Source organism: Lutra lutra, chromosome 17, assembly GCF_902655055.1.
Source record: "Lutra lutra chromosome 17, mLutLut1.2, whole genome shotgun sequence".
NCBI lineage: Eukaryota > Metazoa > Chordata > Mammalia > Carnivora > Mustelidae > Lutra > Lutra lutra.
In genome coordinates this window covers 33,077,089-33,100,145 of record NC_062294.1, presented here as the reverse complement: position 1 = coordinate 33,100,145, position 23,057 = coordinate 33,077,089, and the positions used below count along the sequence as shown (strand labels likewise).

The 23,057-nt window shown below is 45.2% G+C and overlaps 1 protein-coding gene across 3 annotated transcripts in view; it reads left to right on the top strand.

Annotated features, from left to right (window-relative positions):
- Positions 1-4,301: 4,301 nt before the first annotated feature.
- Positions 4,302-23,057, top strand: part of HEATR3 (HEAT repeat containing 3) — a 39,973-nt gene continuing 21,217 nt past the window's right edge. For 2 of the 3 annotated variants that reach the window (XR_007123958.1, XM_047711719.1), the window contains exons 1-10: positions 4,303-4,609; positions 4,741-4,913; positions 6,827-6,914; positions 8,894-9,006; positions 10,476-10,585; positions 13,446-13,586; positions 15,960-16,237; positions 21,619-21,709; positions 21,819-21,976; positions 22,244-22,326. Coding sequence is in view for 2 of the 3 variants with exons in the window: in XM_047711719.1 (XP_047567675.1) it covers positions 4,472-4,609; positions 4,741-4,913; positions 6,827-6,914; positions 8,894-9,006; positions 10,476-10,585; positions 13,446-13,586; positions 15,960-16,237; positions 21,619-21,709; positions 21,819-21,976; positions 22,244-22,326 (1,373 nt within the window). In the remaining variant the exon portion in view is untranslated. Of the gene's footprint in view, positions 4,610-4,740; positions 4,914-6,826; positions 6,915-8,893; positions 9,007-10,475; positions 10,586-13,445; positions 13,587-15,959; positions 16,238-21,618; positions 21,710-21,818; positions 21,977-22,243; positions 22,327-23,057 lie in introns of all 3 variants that reach the window. The other variant, XM_047711720.1, reaches the window with a different exon arrangement.

Sequence of the window (23,057 nt, the reverse complement as noted above, 5' to 3'; positions counted from 1 at the left end):
GAGAGAGAGAGGGAGAGAGAACACGAGCAAGAGAGCGTGAGCAGTGGGTAGGGGAGAGGGGGAAGCAGGCTCCGCTGAGCAAGGTCCCAAGACCCTAAGATCATGACCTGAGACAAAGGCAGATGCTTAGCTGGCTGAGCCACCCAGGCACCCTGATCAGAGTGTTTTTTCAGAAAGATTACTTTACATTTATACGAAGGGAGAGAAACAGGAATCTGTGAGAACAGCGAGCTCCTATTTAAAATGTATGTGACCAATAATTGAGTATAAGCATTTTTAAAAAAAGATTTTATTTATTTATCAGAGAGAGAGAGAGAGACAGCGAGAGAGGGAACACAAGCAAGGGGAGTGAGAGAGGGAGAAGCAGGCTTCCCACTGAGCAGGGATCCCAATGTGGGGCTCGGTCCCAGGACCCTGGGATCATGACCTGAGCTGAAGGCAGACACTTAATGACTGAACCACCCAGGCGCCCCTATAAACAATTTTATTGTATCAAGGAAAGAGGCTCTATGCAGTCTAATTCAAAAATTCCCTTTCAACAGAGATAATTTGTAGGAAAAAGGGATGGTTGGATAATCATTGCTTGACTGGATTTTTAAAAAGTGACTGGTTACAGATTATTAGACCAGTTAAAGGTCACCAGGCTCCTCCTAAAACTGCTGTCTTTCTAGTTCCCAGAAGGGATCTTATGTTCATTAAATAAAGTTTAACATTCATTTTAACACAAATGCTCATTTCTCCCAGGAAAGAGTAACTAATGAAAACAGATCTCAGGGTTGTCTTTGGCTAAGGTTTTGGACCATTTTTTCTTGCTCATCCCCACAGTCAGAGAAACAGCAGAATTTTTTTTTTTTTTTTTTAAACCTCCTCCTGTTCTGTCTGGATGGCATGCCCAACTCTTTCCTGACTATGTGATCTCTATTCATTCGAGAAATTACATGTCTATTCTGTGCCAGAGAGGCCTTGTTGGGCCAGTGCTGGGAGTACATGATGTGTGTAAATAGGCAGTCTCGTCCTCACCGGGTTTAGTATGCAGTTGGAGACACTGTGTGGGGGTGTGTCTGAGTGTTATACACAATGAATTTAAGGGGCGCCTGGGTGGTGCGCGTAGTCAGCTGAGCATCCGACTCTTAGTTTCGGCTCAGGTCAGGTTCTCAGGGTGGTGAGATAGAGCCCCACGGTGGGCTCTGTGCTCAGCACAGAGTCTAATTAAGACTCCCTCTCCCCCGGGGCGCCTGGGTGGCTCAGTCGTTTAAGCACCTGCCTTCAGGTCAGGTCATGGTCTCAGGTTCCTAGGATGGAGCCCCGCACAGGGCTCCCTGCTCAGCGGGGAGCCTGCTTCTCCTCTGCCTCTGCCGCTACCCTTGCTCATACTGTCTCTCTCAAATAAATAAATAAAAACTTAAAAAAAAACTCTATCTACCTCTCCCTCTGCCCCTCCCCCATGCTCGTGCGCTCTCTCTCTCTTAAATAAATAAATCTTTAAAAAGATGAAATCGTGGGGGCGCCTGGGTGGCTCAGTGGGTTAAGCCGCTGAGGTCAGGTCATGATCCCAGGTCCTGGGTTCGAGCCCCACGTCGGGCTTTCTGCTCAGCAGGGAGCCTGCTTCCTCCTCTCTCTCTGCCTGCCTCTCTGCTTACTTGTGATTTCTCTCTGTCAAATAAATAAATAAAATCTTTAAAAAAAAATAAAAAGATGAAATCGTAATTAATTTTGAGCTGTTCTTTGAAGCAAGGGAATAAGACAAGTGCAGTCTCAAGAGAGCTCTGTCTCAGACTTTGAAATCACAGGAGCTACCTATGAAGAAGTGACACATGGCATTCACCAGGACAAGGATGGGGACTGGGCCTTTTTAAGGTCTTTAGGCAGAGGAGGTCTCCGCCCTGTGGAGGTGGCTAAGGGCCAGAGTGTAGGAGGTAACGTGAGATAAAGGTGGAATCCGGCCTTGCTGCTTTCTACCTGCTGCCTGATAAGATTCTGATCTTCATTCTCAGAGAAAGGGAAACCACTGAAAGGTTTTTGTTGTTGTTGTTGTTGTTTGTATTTGACAGACAGAGATCACAAGTAGGCAGAGAGGCAGGCAGAGGGAGAGAAAGGGAAGCGGGCTCCCCGCGGAGCAGAGAGCCCAATGTGGGGCTCGATCCCAGGACCCTGGGATCATGACCTGATCTGAAGGCAGAGGCTTTAACACACTGAGCCACCCAGGCGCCCCCCACTGAAAGGTTTTAGTCAAGGGAGTGAATATAAGAAGGATGGAAGAAAAAAATCACTCTAGCTACTCTTATGGTTAGGCAAGGTAGGAAAAGAGAGACCAGAAGGCCCTGTGGTCAAGGCAATAGAAGACAGTAGCTCGGACTGGGGAGGTGGCAGGATAAAACCGACCAAATAGATGTAGGAAGTAAAACCTACCAATATGCATTTGGTGCTCCACGTTGTCCTTGTACTTATAGTGGTCTTTGATAAGCTAGAAAATTTGTACATGCTTAGCTACACCTCCGTGACTATTTTCCAAAATATGCTATAGTAACTAATGTTATTTCCCATACTGGACAGTCCACTCCTCGAGGGGAGGGTTGCCACGGGGTAGAACTTTTCTCCCATGCAATATTGACCTGGAAGCTATGAATTTTGGGGGTGCTCAATATGTACATGTTTAATTGTAAAGACTACAGAAGATCCTCTTGTGTAATTCCTTCTTTCTTAGTGCTATACTAGAACTATTCAACTATTATGTAATTATGCATTTAACACAACTCTCTCTAAATTGTAAACCCCCTAAGGACAAAGGACAGGGACCAAATCTGCTTTGGTTATTGCTTTATTCCATTGCCTAGCACTGTACCTGGAACTCAATAATTTGTTCAAGAATCATTTTGCTGTTAAACGTTTAAACCAAAACCATGTAGAATACTTACTGTGTGCCAGTGAATGTTCTTAGCACCTTAAACACACTTAACACATTTAATCCTTATACTGACTCCGTTAGGTATTTATTATTGGTTTTCTCATTTTTACAAATGAGGAAACCGAGGCAGGAAGATTAACTTAAGGGAGTCCATTTTTTTTTTTTTAAAGATTTTATTTATTTATTTGACAGAGAGATCACAAGCAGGCAGAGAGGCAGGCAGAGAGAGAGGAGGAAGCAGGCTCCCTGCTGAGCAGAGAGCCCGATGCAGGGCTCCATCCCAGGACTCTGAGATCATGACCTGAGCCGAAGGCAGCGGCTTAACCCACTGAGCCACCCAGGCGCCCCTAAGGGAGTCCATCTTATCAAATGCTGATATACATTTGGGAACCTGGGTGGCTCAGTCGGTTGCAATGACTCCTGGTTTGCGCTGGGTCCTGATCTCCAGTAGTGAGATCCAGCCCCCGGTGGTTACAGCAGAGTCTGCTTAAGACTCTCTCTCCCTCTGCTCTTCCACCCCAAATAAATAAATAAATCTTTTTAAAAAATAGGTGTGCAGGGTGCCTGGGTGGCTCAGTTGGATGAGCGACTGCCTTCGGCTCAGGTCATGATCCCGGACTTCCAGGATCGAGTCCCGCATGGGGCTCCTAGCTCTTGGGGAGTCCGCTTCTCCCTCTGACCTCCTCTCTCATGTTCTCTCTTACTCATTCTCTCTCAAATAAATAAATAAAATCTTTTTTTTTTAAGATTTAATTTATTTATTTGGCAGACAGAGATCACAAGCAGGCAGAGAGGCAGGCAGAGAGAGAGGAGGAAGCAGGCTCCCTGCTGAGCAGAGAGCCCGATGCGGGGCTCGATCCCAGGACCCTGAGATCATGACCTGAGCGGAAGACAGCGGCTTAACCCACTGAGCCACCCAGGCGCCCCTAAATAAATAAAATCTTAAAAAATAAAATGAAAATTAAAAATATATGTGCATTCATTCTAAAACATTAACTGGACTTCTATGACAGCAGTTGTGCTAGGTCCTGGGAAAACACACACACACATACACAAAATCGTGGTTAATAATTTTTAGCACCTATAAATTAAATACGTCAGATTTGGTGTTAGGCGCTTTACACAATTTTAGGTAAGCTTCACAATAACCTTGCAAGCTAGGTATCCTTAGTCGCCTTTGGTTACTATCGAAATAAAGGTCTGGCAAGGTTCAGTGACAATAAACGTCAGCGGCTGGTGAGACGCGCGCTCAAAGCAGCTTGTGGGAGTCCCGTTTAATATCCAGCCGCTTCCTTCCCGGCGGAAACAGAAGTCCACCCCTCGTCCAGGTCTGGCTCCGCCCATCCTCCATTGCGCCTGCGTAGTCCCCGCGCCAGCACCTCCTCCCCGCCGACACGCGGCGCGCTTGCGTACTGCTTCCCCATGTGGGCTCGAGCCGTCAGCGGGCCCGGCTGAGCACTGGCCCCGAGACCCCATCGGTCACAGAACCTTGCCACCAGCTCAGCAGCATCCACCATCCTGCTGTTGCCCTCCTCTCTCGGTCTTTCCCCCGCAGCGCACATCGCCATGGGCAAGAGCCGGACGAAGCGCTTCAAAAGACCTCAGTTCTCCCCTACGGGCGACTGTCAGGCCGAAGCGGTAGCGGCGGCGAACGGGACCGAGGGAGAGGAGGACGACGGGCCGGCGGCGGAGCTGCTAGAAAAGGTGAGGCGGGGGCTCGCGCGGGCCGCGAGGGGCGGGGCTCGCGCGGAGCCCCGGTGCCGCTCTGCTCACCCCTGCCGCGGTCTCCGCGCCTGCGCTCTGCGCCGCCTCTGACACTTGTTCCCCTCCCGCAGCTTCAGCACCCGAGTGCGGAGGTGCGCGAGTGCGCCTGCGCGGGGCTGGCCCGGCTGGTGCAGCAGCGGCCGGCGCTGCCGGGCCTGGCACGTCGGGATGCCGTGCGCCGCCTCGGGCCGCTGCTGCTCGACCCCAGCCTGGCGGTGAGGGAGACGGCGGCCGGCGCGCTGAGGTGAGCCGGGAGAGGGGGCTGCGGCGGACCACGCAGAGGGTGCCACGGACCGTCGCTTAGCACCGTGCACTTGCTTGCGGCGGCTCGGGACACCCACGACTGCCCAGGGTCTCCCATTTGCAGAGCGGGGGATGTGAACTCAGGCTGCAGACTCCAGGGGAGCCCACGCCTCCCGGGCCACACACATTCCATCTGTCCTGCTGGCTGCTTGAGCTGAAGCAGCTATCTGTCAGGGAGCCTGCCCGCAAGGCCTAACATAGTTCCCGCGCTCTCCAAGAACTCTCCAAAGTCCCGAGGTTTCGTGAGCTCTTCCAGTGCGTGTGGCAGGTGTTCTAGGTGCAGGGGGTTTGAGCAGACAGCGTTGAGCAAGAGCGCCCAGGTCCCTGCCCCCGCCCCGGTCCCTACCCCCACAGAACCCATGCTGATGAGGAGACAGGAGACTAGGAAACTGGTAAAACGGGTAATAGTAGATAGTGAGAAGTACTATGGAGAGTACCAAGAGGATGATGAGCCGGAGGCGGAAAGTTACTTTAAATTCAGATCCGTAGGTGACACTTAACCTGATACATCAGAGCCAGGCATGAAAATCCAGGGAAAGAGCATTCCCCGCGGAGGGAACAGCAAAGCATTGAGGCAGCAAAGCACTTGGCATGGTTAAAGAACAGAAAGGTTGGGACGCCTGGGTGTCTCAATTGGTTGAGCATCTGCCTTCAGCTCAGGTCGTGAGCCCAGCATCCTGAGATCGAGTCCTGCATCGGACTCCTTGCTCAGCAAGGGAGCCTGCTTCTCTCTGCCAGCTGCTCCCCCTGCTTGTGGTCCCCTGCATGCTCTCTCTCTGACAAATGAATAAATAAAATCTTAAAAAAAAAAAAAAAAAAAGGTTAGTGTGGTTGAACAGAGTGGGGGAGGGTGGGTATCATAGGAGATGAGGTTGGAGTGATGGACAGTCTGTGGAGTAGGGCTAAAGGGCCTATTTGTGAGCGGGAGTGGCCTGATCTAATTTTACCTTTTAAAAAGGCTACTCTGGTGGCTGTACAGGGAATGGACTGTAGAGGGGGCAAGAGTAGAAGTTAATGTTTGCAGTTCTTGCTACTCTGTTACATTATGTTTCATTCATTGATTTAGCAAGTGTGTTTTGTGTGCCTCCTAGCACCAGGCAATGGGCAAGGTAGGCTGTGGACACATGTTAGTGAAAAAGACAGACATAATTTCTGTCCTTAATGGATCTTGCAGTACTGAGGGAGATGGGCATTAAGCAAATTAATCACACAAGTGTATAATTACAACCAGTGGTAATTACACAGGGTGCTATGAGAGGATGTAACTGGGGGCTCACAGAAGAAAACCCTAAGGGGGGGGGGTGGGGATTAGCCACATGCTGGAGGAAACTGCGTGTAGAAAGCCCTACCCTATCTCTGAGGCTTGCACGTCCTGGGAGCACCTGGAAGCAGACATCTTCTGCTTCATCTCCATGTCCTCAGTGCCTGCGCTGCTGTGCACACAGAAGACAAGCAAGCAGTGTCTTCCCAATTAGAATTCAATTTTGCCAGGGTTCCTTCGGGGGCTCTCATTCAGCCTCACCCTTGCTTGCCTTGAAGTCTTCATCCCAAGAAAAGGTCCCTTCATATCAGATCATGCTGTGATTTGTTTGCATTAAATAGGAAGTCTTCTCCCCTCTCCCTTCTCTGTTGCCATGCACCCGTGCATTGTCTCAGACTTCAAAATTAAGTTGTTACGTGGAACAAGAATCAGAACAGATGGAAATCTGGGGATTGGTTCTGCAGCATCTTGCAGAAATCATAAGCACTTTCATCTGGGAAAGTTAAATGTGGGTAGAGATTAAATTTGAGAGCTTAAAAGGGTTTTGTGACATGTGCTCAGAGAAAGTAAAACATTTTAAACTTTGTGTGTAGAAACCTCAGTGCTTGTGGAGGTTTTGAAGTTTGTGATGACATGGTGACTAAGGATATCATGACTCCTCTGGTTGCACTGCTGAAAGAGGTAGGTGCTGGTTAAAGTATCTACATGGTAGCTTTTAACTGTCACTTTTTGTATACACACTTAGTGGGTTTTTTTTTGTTGTTGTTGTTTGTTTGTTTTTAGCACTTTGGTATTATTTTGTCTTCTCTCAAAACATTCTATGGGAATTTTGTTTCTTTTCCTAGAAACATTGATTTCTCATCATTGATACCAATCTCTATTATGTTGTCCCTACTCTCTTTATTAATATGCTAGTTGGAAAAGATCTTCCTAAAACTATAGACTGTTTCCTTTAGACCTTAAATTTTGTAAATAAAAATAATTAGTCTTTATGGAGTGCTTATTTTTGTGTCAGGTGGTGTTTTATGTATTATTTAGTCCTTGCAGCAGGCCATTTTGGAAGGTGGTTTTCCTGTTTTACAGCTGAGAAAGCTGAGGCATGATTTGCTACAAAGATTACGTTTTCCAATTTAATATCATGCCAATTTTATTGCATGATAGTTCAGGTATTAAGTTCAGGTATTAAGCAGCTCTTTATCAGGATACCTGGGTGACTCAGTCAGTTAAGTGACTGAGTCTTGATCTCAGCTCAGATCTTGATCTCAGAGTCGTAAGTTCAAGCCCCACATTGGGCTCCACGCTGGGCTCCGTACCTGGTGTGGGCTACTACATTAAAAAAATAAAGTAAAATAAATAGGGGCGCCTGGGTGGCTCAGTGGTTGGGCTTCTGCCTTCGGGTTGGGTCATGGTCTCAGGGTCCTGGGATCGAGCCCCGCATCAGGCTCTCTGCTCAGCAGGGAACCTGCCTCCTCCTCCCCCTCTGCCTGACTCTCTGCCTACTTGTGATCTCTCTTTCTCTCTGTCAAATAAATAAATAAAATCTTAAAAAAAAAAAAAAATAGAAGAGGCCCCCTCTCTAAGGTGCTTCTGGTCCACTCTTCTGTATTGGTGGATGATTTTTTTTTTAAGATTTTATTTATTTATTTGATAGTGGAGAGCACAAGGATGGGGAGTGGCAGAAGAAGAGGGAGAAGCAGGCTTCCCACTGAGCAGTGAACCCAATGTGGGACTCAATCCCAGGTCTGACCTGGGCCTAAGGCAGATGTCCAACCAACTGAGCCACCCAGGGGCCCCTTGATGGATAATTTTTACTTAGGTCTTTATAAAGAATATCCAATTTTGTTGAGTGGCATCAGTTTTACTGTTTAGAGTGTTGGTTCTGAACTGGTGGTGATTTGTCCCACAGGGGACATTGGGCAGGGTCTGGAGACGTTTTTGATTTGAGGGTAGGTGTTGCTACTGGTGTGCAGTGGGTGGAGGACCATAGTGCTGCTACACATTCTGCAATGCACATGTCAGCCCCCACAACAAAGAATCAGCCAGTCCAAAGTGTCAGTGGTGCTGGGATCGAGAAGCCCTGCTTTAGAGCAAGCCCTGTATTATGCTAGAGGGGGCAGGACCACAGTGGTACCGGGCACCAGCTTTGCAGCCAGCATACCTGGGTCTGAATCCCAGCTCTGCCGGGTACTAACTATAGCTTCAGCAATCTCCCAGTAGCTCAGTTTCCTCTTTGTAGTAGCTGATCTGCTTCACTGGTATGTGGTCAGGATTCAGTGACTTAATGGACAGTGCTTAGAGTGGTGCCTTGCACATAGAAGGCACTGTATGGACAGCGGCCTTAGCGGCCTTATTGCATGTTACCTTTCTGTGCCTGATTTACTCTCTTTATTGCATGAGATGAAATACTTTGTATTGATTTTACTTTTTAAAATGTCAAGTGCTTTGTATCCAGTTTGTACAATGACTTGTGATCTTTCCTTGCCTGTATTTCTTGCCAGAAGGGAGCAGGATTGTGGGAAGGGTACTGCTTATGAGAATTTGATGAGCTCGTTAAGCACTATAATTTCTGATGTTTAGTTTTTGCTATTCTTCACTATCATTAGCCTTTTTGTTTAATTATTCTTTTGAACCAGGGTACTAATCATGATATTTGGTTACAGTGTAGCGCTGGCCTGGATTCAAACGATATGTCTCCACAAGAAAAAAAAGATCAGAACAGAAATTCTATTGAGAACATAGCCAATGAGGCCATGAATGTGCTGTGGAATATATGGTAAGAAACTTTGCAAACACAGCCTCCTTTGCAAACACAGCTCAGGCATTTTCTGTTAAACTGCAGTCTCTGTTTTCCTTGTTGTGAATCGCTGCTGTCAGTGCTTCGTGGGAGCATTAGCTCTCCTTCCTTTCTTTGGAAAAGACCTGAAAAAGTACTCTCTGTACTCTATTTCCTGAATGCCTGTGAGCCCTATCTATATCATTTCCAGTTGTCCTAGCTCTTCCCATTTCTGTTTTATACTTCGTGTTCTAAGTTGTATATATTTAAGTTGCATACACATGTACACATCTGCAATTACTTTAACGCATGTATGCCTTATCTTGCTGGTTATACCTGACTTTACTATACCTGACTCTTGTGGGCAGGCTCATAGCGGTGTTGTGGTAACTGGATAGGTAGACAGGCAGGCAGGCAGGGCAGAAAATAGTTTATCTTTAGATAACAGGATTGAGTTTCATAATTGAGTCAACTCTGTTTAATACTCTGGTCCATTCTCATTTATCGCGTATGTGTGATAAGCTGGAGGAGTACTCTTCTCTGGAAACAGGGATCAGATTGTTGAAATCAGCTCTGTTTACCCTGTATTTAGTGTGTATGTTTATTAAGAACATTCTTAACATTAATTCTGACCTTTTTTTTTAAAGGTAGCATACGTTCAAATGTATCATGTAATTTCTCTTTTGTCCACTGCAGATTCTGCTTGTTGAAATTATAATAGCAGTCTAGAGGAAATAAATAAAATTAGTTTTGTTTTCTTTGAAATTAGTGCCTTTTGTATAAGTATAGAGGCCTTTTATCCTTACTTTAACTTATATTATGTAGTGGAAGGAATAATAGGCTCGACCCAAGGAACCACCACTAACAAAATGTGCGATCTTTGTTATTTATTTATTTAAAAAAGATTTCATTTATTTATTTGACAGACAGAGATGACAAGTAGGCAGAGAGGCAGGCAGAGAGAGAGGGGGAAGCAGGCTCCCTGCTGAGCAGAGAGCCCAATGTGGGGCTCGATCCCAGGACCCTGGGATCATGACCTGAGCCGAAGGCAGAGGCTCTAACCCACTGAGCCACCCAGGTGCCCAAAAGTGTGCAATCTTTGGATAGATCACTTCACCTTTTGGGGCCTAGGTGTTCTTATGTATAAGATGAGGAATAGAAGTAAATTAGAAAATTTCTAAGATCTCTCCCAGCTCCAGCCTCAGATAAGGAAACTGGCATGCAGGTAAAGAGATTGGCTACAGTGTCCTACTGTGATAGAAATAAAAATACAGATAGTCAGTTTTGTTTATGTACAGTAAATAAAAATGGGCATTAGTTTCTTCATCTGTAAAAATGGGGGGTGTTTGACTTCAATTCTTGGGGTTTTTTTAATATAGCCTGATTTATCTTTTCATGAATTTCTGTGGTTGATTTCTTAATGTTAAAATGTGAATAGTAAAACTTTTTTTTTCCCCCCTTCAATTTAGTGAATGCAGTAGTAGAGCAGTATCTATATTCAACAAAGAAGGGTGTTTGGAGATTGTATTAAAGTTTTTAAGTAGGTTTCCCACCAATGTTGACCTGGCTATTTCAGTAGGTAAGTGAAGAAAAAGTGATGATTTATTAAGTATGTGTGGCCTGATTTATTCCAACATAGCATGTTTCCTCTATAGGAGTGATTTTTTTTCTCATTTTATATATAAATGTGTAACTCAGTTGTATTTGTTCTGAATCTCTTGAAATCTGTGATTAATACTTTACTTACTCATACAATTTTCCTGCTCTTCACTCTGAAAGGGAGAAAGGTACTTATGTGAGCAGGTGTGGTTTCTAGTATATTACCATTCTTAGAACACTTTATCAATTCTTGATGCTTTTATCTCCCCTTTGCTGAGAAACAGTAACCCACAACTACCAAGCCTCTGAGCCCAAGTTAATTGGAATCTAGACTTATTTAAATGGCTGGTACCACTATTTCATACTCCCAGCAGAAAACTGATAACCTGTGCTTTTTTTTGAGAGAGGAAAATAAGTGACTGAAATTTCATGTAAGGCCTGCTTCCTTTCTGTGGGAAAGGGAAAGCAGAGCCCAGCAGCTTCAGCTGTCTTGACTCCCTTATGTTCTCTCTGTGTGGTTAGAGAGCCATAGTGGGGAGTCCTTGTCCATTTGGAGAGACAGACTGGAGGGTGGGTGGCCCAACTGAACTCTGGGGAGTGGAGAAATAATTGATGAAAAGCATTTATTTTCTACCCATTATAATGACCAGGCATCAAGCTGTCCTTCTATTTAACTGTGCATTTCTCCTGGCACGGATTAAATGTATTCCCCTTCCTGATGCTTCTCTTGGCTCTAATGGATACTTTAAAGAAATAGAAAAAAACAGTGAAATAAATACTACTGGGGAAAATTAAAAAATCAGTTTCTCAAAATGGAATCTTTGGCAGAAGGGTGATTTATGAGTAAATGTGGATTTTATTTTATTTTATTTTTATTATTTTTTAAAGAATTTATTTATTTATTTGACAGACAGAGATCACAAGCAGGCAGAGAAGCAGGCAGAGAGGAGGAAGCAGGCTCCCTGCTGAGCAGAGAGCCTGATGTGGGGCTCGATCCCAGGACTCCGAGATCATGACCTGAGCCGAAGGCAGCGGCTTAACCCACTGAGCCACCCAGGCGCCCCAACTCATATTTTTATATAAAACACTTTTTTTCCCCTTAAATATTGTTTCACCAGAAATAGCCCTAGCTTTTGAGATCATGCTGAATTTATAGTTTTTTTTCTTTCTTTCTTTTTTTTTTTTTTTTTAAAGATTTTATTTATTTATTTGACAGACAGAGATCACAAGTAGGCAGAGAGGCAGGCACAGAGAGAGGTGGGAAGCAAGCTCCCTTCCGAGCAGAGAGCCCGATGTGGGGCTCGATCCCAGGACCCTGGGATCATGACCTGAGTCAAAGGCAGAGGCTTTAACCCACTGAGCCACCCAGGTGCCCCAAGGTCATGCTGAATTTAAAGGAAGCCAGAATATTCCCAAGCCCAGGGCTTGCTCTCAATAACAGGACTACTGGGGCGCCTGGGTGGCTCAGTGGGTTGAGCCGCTGCCTTCAGCTCAGGTCGTGATCTCAGGGTCCTAGGATCGAGTCCCACATCAGGCTCTCTGCTCAGCAGGGAGCCTGCTTCCCTCCCTCTCTCTACCTGCCTCTCTGTCTACTTGTGATATCTCTCTGTCAAATAGATAAATAAAATCTTAAAAAAAAAAAATAACAGGACTACTAAAAGTGATCTCTCTCCTGCAGGCTGTTTGCTACTGGTCCCGATACGTACAGGAATTGAGGAAAAATCTTAATAAGTGTTCATAGTAATTCTACATTGTCAAAATATTTTTTTAATTTTTTTTTTTTTAAGATTTTATTTATTTATTTGACAGAGAGAAATCACAAGCAGGCAGAGAGGCAAGCAGAGAGAGAGGAGGAAGCAGGCTCCCCGCTGAGCGGAAAGCCCGATGTGGGGCTCGAACCCAGGACCTGGGATCATGACCTGAGCCGAAGGCAGCGGCTTAACCCACTGAGCCACCCAGGCGCCCCTCAAAATATTTTTTTTTTAAGATTTTATTTATTTATTTGACAGACAGAGATTACAAGTAGGCAGAGAGGCAGTCAGAGAGAGGAGGAAGCAGGCTCTCCGCAGAGCAGAGAGCCTGACGCGGGGCTTGATCCCAGGACCCTGGGATTATGACCTGAGCTGAAGGCAGAGGCTTTAATCCACTGAGCCACCCAGGCGCCCCTACATTGTCAAAATATTTAAGAGCCTTTTAAATTGTATTTTGTAAAAGTGTATTTTGCAAGGAATTAAGAATTAAAAAGAAGAGGAAAAAAAATTTCATTGCACTGACCATTTGAGAAGCCCCATTTGCACCTACCATCCTTGAAGTATACTTACTTTACTAAAGCTCTCTGTGTCTGAAGAAGTTATAAAGATGCCGATGTCAGATGGAACTGGAGAGGATAATGCTAAGTGAAATAAGTCAGTCAGAGGAAGACCGATACCATATGATTTCACTTACATGTGAAATTTAAAGAAACAAAAAGGATGAACATAGAAGAAGAGAAGGAAATAGAAAATAAGAAAGAAAAAAAAAAGAGGGAAGCACGCCATTAGAGACTGTTTATTCAGGGGAACAAACTGAGGGTTTGCTGGAGGGGAGACGGGTGGGAGGATGGGGTAATTGGGTGATGGATGTTGAGGGGGGCACTTGATGGAATAAGCACTGGGTTGGGTATATTGTACGCAACTGCTGAATCACTGAATTTTACTGCTAAAACTGATAATGCAGTATATGTTAACTAAATTGAATTTAAATACGAAATTAAAAAAAGATGCAAATGTTTTCTGATGAGTTAGATTGGTGTAAATTATCCTAGCAGAATTCGTTTTAATACTTAATTTTTATCTTTCTAGCATATTGTTTGCAGACAGTGACCGAAGATAACCCAGAGCTGCTGAAATCTTTCAGTGCTCCAGGATTGCACGTACTGGAGTCAGCAATGCTTTCTCCTGTCAGTTCCATGGAGTACATTCTATTAAAGACGTTGGTGGCAGGTAAAATTTAGCCATAGGCGACAATGTGCTTCATTAGTCATTTGTAATGGGTCGAGATGGAAGCCAGAATTCAGTCATTCGTTCATTTTCACCACATAGTGACCTCCTGTGCTTATTTATGTCTGTTCTGAAAATCGTAATACTAAGTTGCGATCCTTAATTCAAGCAGTTATGGGGGTGCCTGGGTGGCTTAGAGGGTTAACCATCTGCCTTTGGCTCAGGTCAGGTCATGATATCAGGGTCCTGAGATCGAGCCCTTCATCGGGCTCTCTGCTCAGCAGGGACCCTGCTTCCCCCCCCCCCCCGCCCCCGCCTGCCTCTCTGCCTACTTGTGATCTCTGTCTGTCAAATAAATAAGTAAAATCTTTAAAAAAAAAAAAAAAAAAGGTGTCTGCCTTTGGCTCAGGTCATGATCCCAGGGTCCTGGGATCAAGCCCTGCATTGGGCTTCCTGCTCAGCGGGAAGTCTGCTTCTCCATCTCTCATTCCCGCTGCTTGTGTTCCTCTCCTGCTGTGACTCTCTCTGTCAGATAAATAAATAAATAAATGAAAGAGGTTATGATAGTTGCGGAGCCTTAGGTTTCTCCTCAATTTAACAAGCTACGTCTTTGTTTGAAGAAGTGCTATTGTCAGGCTCTTCTCCTGTTATGAACCAGGGAGTTCAGAGATAGTCTGTGGCCATCTAGGACATGACCACTCACTTTTCTATAAATTCTTTATTCCCAGCTCCTATCCCTTGGGATTTCTAAGTGTAGAGATAAGAAATAATCTGGCGGTCTGTTGAGGAGTGGGTAGTTTATATATCTTCTGTATGTATCTTTGTCTTGCCCTTGCAGTGGTAATTTTATCCTGAGAGGTGTTGTTTTTTAAAGTAGTGAAATATATGTAACATAGACTTTACCATCTTGACCATTGTTGAGTGCACATTCACACTGTTGTGCAGCCAGTCTCCAGTACTCTTCATTTGCAAAAGTGAAACTCCGTATACATTGAACAACTTCCTATCTTCCCGCCCTCCCACCCCCAGCAGCCATCATCCTACTTTCTATCTCTATGAATCTGAATTTTTAGGTGCCTCATAGAAGTGGGATTATGCAGTGTTTTTCTTTTTGTGACTGGCTAATTTCATTTATTTTATTTTTTTAATCTTTTTTTTTTTTAAAGTAAGCTCTGCACCCAGTGTGGGGCTTGAACTCATAACCTTGAGATCAAGAGTTATATGCTATACCAATTATGACTAATTCATTTGATATAATGTCCTCAGAGTTCTTCCATGTTGTAGTGTGTGTCAGAATTTCCTCCCTTTTTAAGGCTGAATAACATTCCACTATATGTATATATTTTATTTAACCGTTCATCAGGAGTTGGGCACTTGGGCTGGTGGCTGTTGAGTAACATTGCTGTGAATATGGGTGGGCAATGTATCTGTTTGAGTCCCTGCTTTCAAATCTTTTGGGTCTATATCCAGGATGTATTTTGATTTGAGCAGTGACTTGTTTTTTTTATTATTATTACTAATTAATTAATTAATTAATTTTTATTATTTTATTATTTGTTTTATTTTATTTTAATTAATTTTATTTATTTATTACTTATTATTGTATATTATATATTATATATTGTATATAATATATGTTATTATTATTATTATTTTCCAGGGTTTTTTTTTTTCAGTTAGTCTGTCTGCCTTCTTAATGGTAGCTTCTGGTTTTTTGTTTTTTTTTTTTTGTTAAAGATTTTTATTCGTTCATTTGACAGACAGAGAGCATAAGTAGGCAGAGAGGCAGGCAGAGAGAGGGGGAAAGCAGGCTGCCTGCTGAGCAGAGAGCCCAATGTGGGGCTCGATCCCAGGACCCTGGGATCATGACCTGAGCCGAAGGCAGAGGCTTAACACACTGAGCCACCCAGGCGCCCCCACCACCCCGTTCTTTTTTGATAAGCAAAAAAGCAAGAACCTGCTGTCTGGTTTGTCCATGAGACCTTGGAATTTTAGTGCATTTCATTCCTCTCTTGGAATAGAAAAAGCTGCCTAGGAGGGCAGCTCAGGCTAAGATGAAAAAGAGGGAGGCAGCTTCATTTGTCATTTCAAGTGAAACTTGATCGGTGTTCTCTGGATCTGTTGCTGTGCGGTGTGTCCGAGAGAGGCATCATGTGCCAAGGAAGAGAGAGGATCATGCCGGACTGTAGGGAGCTGCTGCTGCCTCTGTGCAAAGTTTTTTTTTTAACATTTCACAAAAAAACACAGGCAGAGGGTTTGAGTTTTTTGTTTTTTTTTAATTACACCTGAGCTTAAAAGAAACAATCTTGTGGAGACTGTATTTAATAAGAGCTTTCACAGGCGAGTCCTTTGTCCTTACACGCATTTTCCCCCCAGGTACCATTTGGAACCTAAAGGACATTATTCCATCCAAGAGTCAGGCAGAAATCATAAATGCCATACTGAAGGTCTTGTCTGACGTTCTGGACCTGGACGCTGGTGAGACGGTAATTCGAATGCAGGAGGCCGAAAAGCAGAGGTTAGAAGCCGCTGCAGAGACGGAGGACGTGCTGGAGAGCGCCAGCCGTGACGTTCTGATGGAAGATGATGAAATGGAAGAGATCCCGCACAAAAGGAAAATCAGAAGGAAAACCTTCGTTTCAGATTTGCTTCCAGTAAGTCCGTTGGATGCGCGCAAGCCTGGATTCATGCAGCCGCTTTCTTCTGATAGGTATCCTGAGTTCTGTAGAAGGCTGTCGCGGGTCAGTTAGCTATAAAGTGACTATTAGTAGCAGTCCGTCATGTTTCCCCGTTGGCTCTCATTGCAGCGTTAGAAATCTGCTCCCAAAGGGGGAGAAAACATCTGTCTAGAATGAAACTTTTCTTTTTTTTTTTTTTAAAGATTTTATTTATTTATTTGACAGACAGAGATCATAAGTAGGCAGAGAGGCAGGCAGAGAGAGAGGAAGAAGCAGGCTCTCCACGGAGCAGAGAGCCCAATGCGGGGTTCGATCCCAGGACCCTGGGATCATGACCCGAGCCGAAGGCAGAGGTTTTAACCCACTGAGCCACCCAGGCGCCCCAAAATGAAACTTTTCAATACCGAGGATTTCCAAGAGGGGAGCGACCCAAGTCAGAGCTTTTGTTAGAAGTGTGCAGTCCTCTTCCCAACTCCTGTGTCTCCCCCCTTCAGTTACCCTCTTCACCAGATTGTCTTCGTAGCGAAGGAGTTTTTACTTTGGAATGTGCCCTGCATTCTTGTCTCTCTTGTTTTCATAGTTATCCTTACCAAAATAGCAGGCCCAGTCTGCATTCGCCCACCACTGCTAAGCAGAGGTGGCTGGGTGCTTGGGAGAACTCGCGGTTTCCTGTGTTTGCCAGCACACCGTGCTGGAGTACAAGTGATCGCACTCGGGCAGGGAGCAGGTCAGTGGAGCCCGTCAGCAGAGACGGGGCCATGGTTTGGGAAGATGTTGTTGGGAAGGCAGGGAGCACAGTGGCTTGGCTTTATTTGATCAGGTACGCATTTTCTTATGCTCCTGTTGCGTGCCCGGCACGGTGCGAATACCGATGCTAGAAAGACGACTGAGACATTCTTTTGCTTCCAGGGACCTTTTCCAACTTGGGAGGACAGACACATAGTTAGGACACGTGGCAGAGCTCGTGCTAAGAGCAGGGATAGGGCTGCGCACAGATTTCCGAGGGGGTAGTTTGTACAGTGAGGCACGCTGGATGGACGGCCCTAATGGGAGAGGAGATGAAGAGGTTGTTGGAAAAGGCTTTTTGGATGGAACACCTAGCTGTCTTAAAGGATGGGATGGGAACAGCGTGGTGCAGGCAGGTTAGTGTCGTCAGGGGGCTTGGAGGCAGGGAGATGGGTTAACCCGCTGATGGCCGAGTTCTGAAGAAAGATGGCGGAGGCTGAGCGGGAGGAGCCCTAGTCCTGTCCTCAGGCTTTCTGTGGTTCCAGGTGTGGCCTCTCCTGATCCACCTTGAGTGAACTGAAACAGAGCTGTCTTCAGTCAGAGTCTTTGGGTTTTGAGACGTTTATGCCCAACATAAGAGATCTTTAAGCAGAATATACCTGAAAATAAATAGAACAGTATCCTACTTTCCTGGATTCGCAGAGACTTATAGAGCCTGAGTTGGGGGTATTTTAATGAAATTGAAGTGTTTTCAGGAGAACGACTTTCCCAGCCCCCATGGGTGGGTCGCCCTTCCGTTCACAGCATCCTGCTAAGCCCTTGAGCTGCTTGCAAGTCGTAAAGTTGCTTTAGAACCATAGCACCGCTTTTGGTGTGGGCGGGCACGTATTTGAACCCCAGGTTTACTCCTTGTTCTGTAGTTTGATTAGAATTTTCAATCAGTAAAACAAGATAGAGGCAGAGCCATGTGCTGTGTCCTCCCAAAGAGGTGTTTCTAGGGAACCCTAGCCGCATTTTCTCTGCAGTTGTCATGGGAAGGGGGTTACAGATCTGGGACAGATGTTCCCGCTCCCCCCAGCCCCCTCAGGGAAGGTCAGGATGTGCCGGGTCAGGGCTTGGAGGCTCTACAGTTGTGGTATTGCACAGAGCGGCCCGACCAGTAACACGGGTACCCTGTTTGACCACACCGGCTCCCCATCAGCGGGAGCAGGGGGTACAGCGGGGCTGTCTGTGCACTCAAGTATCTGAAATCCCTTGTCCGGGGGCGGGAGAGCGACGCTCTTGCATCCTTTCACCTTCCAGCCTTGCTTCCCGGTGACTCCTGTAGCAGCAAGGTGGGGACTGAGATGCATGTCTACCAAGATTCAGTGCCACGGCATAAAAAGTACTGGAAATTAACCATTATTTAGGCATTTGCTTTCCTTCGTATTATTTATTTATTTATTTTAAAAAGATTTTATTTATTTGACAGAGGGAGAGAGATCACAAGTAGGCAGAGAGGCAGGCAGAGAGAGGGGGGAAGCACGCTCCCCACTGAGCAGAGAGCATGATGCGGGGCTCAGTCCTAGGACCCTGAGATCATGACCTGAGCCGAAGGCAGAAGCTTAACCCACTGAGCCACTCAGGCACCCATGTTCGTATTATTTAAAAGTAGAACAGTGCTTATAAAATGCAATGTTTTCTTATAAGGAAATCTTGCTTTTTATAGTCTGTTAACCTAACTGAGTAGACCGGGTGATTAACATGCTGGTCAGTCAGCCAGTGTTTAAGTGCCAGTAGGGTGCTGGGCATCCTGCTGATAGGTGTCCGGAATAAGGACTGTCCGGACAGCTCTGGTCGTTCCCACTGCCTGGTGGCTAGTGCAGGAGGCCTTCGGAATCAAAACCTTTGATTTGCATCATTTAACGTAAGAAAGTATAACACAAATATGTAAAGAGAACCAACCCAATCTGTCATTTTAACAGGTGCAGAAGTAGAAGAGTTCTACTTGCCCACCTTCCCCGGTTCTCAGTGATCAAATCATAGTCTGTTCTATTTCTTCTGTTTCCCCACTTCACATATTTTGGAGCAAATCTCAGATGTCATAACATTTTTTTTTTTAAAAGATTTTATTTATTTATTTGGCAGACAGAGATCACAAGTAGGCAGAGAGGCAGGCAGAGAGAGAGAGAGAGGAGGAAGCAGGCTCCCTGCTGAGGTGAGAGCCCGATGTGGGGCTCGATCCCAGGACCCTGGGATCATGACCTGAGCCGAAGGCAGAGGCTTTAACCCACTGAGCCACCCAGGCGCCCCTCAGATGTCATAACATTTTGTCGAGACTGGTTCTTTATGTTCATTTGATGACAGTAAAAAGCAGAGAATGGTTCTGAGCAGGAGAATTCTATAAAGAAGTAGAACTTAACTTCAGGGTTCCTCTAAGGGGATGGGAGCACAGCAACATGTCTTATTTAGCTCTGAGTCAACTGTAATAGACGTTTGCTTACTTGAATATCATACACACATGAAGCAGATAGGGATAATTTTTATATATGTTCTTCCCAACAATAAAAGGAATATAAATACAGGGATTCCTGTGGAGCGCCTGGGTGTCTCAGTGGTTAAGCCTCTGCCTTCGGCTCAGGTCATGATCTCAGGGTCCTGGGATCGAGCCCCGGATCAGGCTCTCTGCACAGTGGGGAGCCTGCTTCTCCCTCTCTGCCTGCCTCTCTGCCTACTTGTGATCTCTGTCAAATAAATAAATAAAATCTTAAAAAAAAAAAACAAATACAGGGATTCCTAAGCTTCATCTTTTAAAGATTTTATTTATTTATTTGACAGAGAGAGCACAAGTAGGCAGAGCGGCAGACAGAGGGAAAGGGAGAAGCAGGCTCTCCACTGAGCAGGGAGCCCAGTGCGGGGCTCAATCCCAGGACTCTGGGATCATGACCTGAGCCGAAGGTAGAGGCTTAACTGACTGAGCCATCCAGGCGCCCCCTAAGCTACATCTTTTAAATGAGCACTTTGCTTTTAAAAATAATTTTTATAAAAAATAAGTAAATTAAATAATTATATTTTAATAATAATTTTATTCCAAGCTTATTTTTATTATTTTACAGATTTTGATGTAGGTAATCTCTATGCCCAGTGTGGGCCTTGAACTCACAACCCCGAGATCAAGAGTTGCATGCTCTCTGACTGAGCCAGCTAGGTGCCCCCTATTTATTATTTTTTAATAATAACTTTGAATATGGTTCAAAATTGCAGTCAAATTGTTGCACAAGAAGTTGCTGGAGGATTATAAATCAGTGTGAACTTTCTGGAAAAGAAAATAGAAACATGTCATAGGCTCTATAGTTGACCCTTTGACCCAGTAAATCTAAGGAAATGAGATATTCAAGTAATCTGAAATATGCCAAATTAAATGATAGTGTATCCATTTAATGGAATATTGTACAGGCATTAAAAGACAATTAGAAGCTTGTTGAAAGGGGGAAACATTCAGACAATAAAATATACCGTATTTTTAGCCTATGCACTGTTCTGCAATATCACTCTAGCTATTTCACTTTTCATAGGTAACTTGAGAATTAAGGTCGCGTAAATTTATACAGCCCATTTTAGGTATGGTAATTGATAAGTTCATGTTAATTATTTCCAGAGAAGAAAGTTCTTCCCTTTCTTCAGTCTTGAAGGAATACTTTTTTTTTTTTTCTAAAGATTTTTTTTTAATTTATTTATTTGACAGAGAGAGAGATCACAAGTAGACAGAGAGGCAGGCAGAGAGAGAGAGAGAGAGAGAGAGGGAAGCAGGCTCCCTGCCGAGCAGAGAGCCCGACGCGGGACTCGATCCCAGGACCCTGAGATCACGACCCAAGCCGAAGGCAGCGGCTCAACCCACTGAGCCACCCAGGCGCCCCAGGAATACTTTTTTTTTTTTTAAGATTTTATTTATTTGTTAGAGATAGAGCACAAGCTGGGAGGAGAGGGAGAAGCAGGCTCCCTGCTGAGCGCGGGGGCTCAGTCCCAGGACCCCGAGATCATAAACTAAGCCAAAGGCAGACACTTAACCAACCGAGCCACCCATGTGCCCTCAAGTGTTTAGGATGCTTTCTCGCCCGCTTCAGGGAAACCCAGGAAGCAAGCCTGTCTGCACCTTAGCCAGGCCCTGTTGGTCACACAAGGGCTCGTTAGTAGTTCTTGGTAATGCAGTGTTTTCCAAGGAGCATCTAAGCATCTGAAAGCTGGTTTATTGTGGGTAAGTGCCTGGTCTCTGAAATGAGCTCTTGTTTTAATCGTAGCATGCTGAGCTACTTCTTAACACATTAGATTAAGTTTCAGGGTGAATTCAGTTCAGAATTCCTGAATATTTTTCTCTTCTCTCCAGCTAACTAAGCAACACCTAGAGAATAACCGTGCAGATAAGATGGCAGCCCAGTTAACAGCCACCTGCTGCTCAGGGCAGGAGCAGTCCTAATACTTGCTTGTACTTCAGCACGTTATCACTGTTCTTCTGGCTGCCCATGCCCCGTGCGCTCTATTAAAGGGGTAAAAAAAAAAAATCATCTAATAGGCTCCAACTAAGGACATTCGTGTGAAAATCTTTTCCCAAACATAGAGAGTTGGTTGTTGGATTTTTTTTTTTTTCCCTTTAGTCCACCGACAAGGAACTGAGAGAGACCATAGCATTGTTGACGGCTCAGCAGACTGCTCTGGAAATTATCGTCAACATGTGCTGCACAGAAGGTTTGTTCCCTGTTTACAAAGTTCAGACATTCTTCCCTGGACTGAAAGGGCAGCTTCCATGAGGACTGTCTTAGACACTCCAGTTACGTGTGGTTTGCACTCTTCCCAGATCCCTCCGATGATGAGTGGGAAGAGCTCTCTAGCAGTGATGAGAGCGATGCATTTATGGAGAATTCCTTCAGCGAGTGCGGTGGGCGGCTGCTGTCTCCCCTCTGCCTCTCCCACGAGGTTCACACGGCTTTCACCAACTACCTCATCCCAAAGAAGGTAGTCTGTTTCAAGTCCAGCCTCATTGTGGAGCACGGGAAGGAAGGGCTTACGGGAGCTCTTCACCATGTATGCAAAAGAGGTTTCCTTGCACTTCCAGACTGTGGGCAGCTAGTAAGGAAGAAGCTAGAAGTAACGGTAGTGGGAGGACGCTGGAAAGTAGATCCTTCTGAAGCCTGGAGGTAGTCGGTTGGGACTTGATAAAGGGATCGTGTGTAAACCGATGCTACTCTTTAACTTTTGCTTTGCTGCCTTTCTTAAATCTAGATTTTTGAGAAAACTGCCTTTCCAAACAGCACTGCCGTTGACCTGTGTTCTAGGAGTCCCACTTGGAAATCTTTGATTAGAAAGTAAGAGCTTTTCTGTTTTCAAAACTCTTTGTCGGGACACCTGGGTGGCTTAGTGGGTTAAAGCCTCTGCCTTCGGCTCAGGTCGTGATCCCAGGGTCCTGGGATCGAGCCCCGCATCGGGCTCTCTGCTCGGCAGGGAGACTGCTTCCTTCTCTCTCTGCCTTTCTCTCTGCCTACCTGTGATCTCTGTCTGCCAAATAAATAGATAAATCTTTAAAAAAAAAAAAAAAAAAAACAAACAAAACTCTTTGTCCGGGGCGCCTGGGTGGCTCAGTGGGTTAAGCCTCTGCCTTCAGCTCGGGTCATGATCTCAGGGTCCTTGGATCGAGTCCCACATCGGGCTCTCTGCTCAGCGGAGAGCCTGCTTCCTCCTCTATCTCTCTCTCTGCCTGCCTCTCTGCCTACTTGTGATCTCTCTCTGTGAAATACATAAATAAAAAATCTTAAAAAAAAAACACAAAAAACCCCACAAAACTCTTTGTCCTTATGTTATTACATGAAAGGATGAACCACTAACTAGAAGAAGCTGACCGCCCCCCCAGATTGAAGAGCCCCGTTCTGTGACTGTTCCCTAGAAAAATGTGTGCATTTGTGCCCTAAGCCATGGGAACGTGCATAGCAGTGTGGCTCCAGCTGCCCCAACCAGGAAACAACCTCCGTGTCCGGCAGCGGCAGGAGAAAAAAATAAATTTTGACAGAATCACCCAGTAAAATATATACAGCAGTTAAAA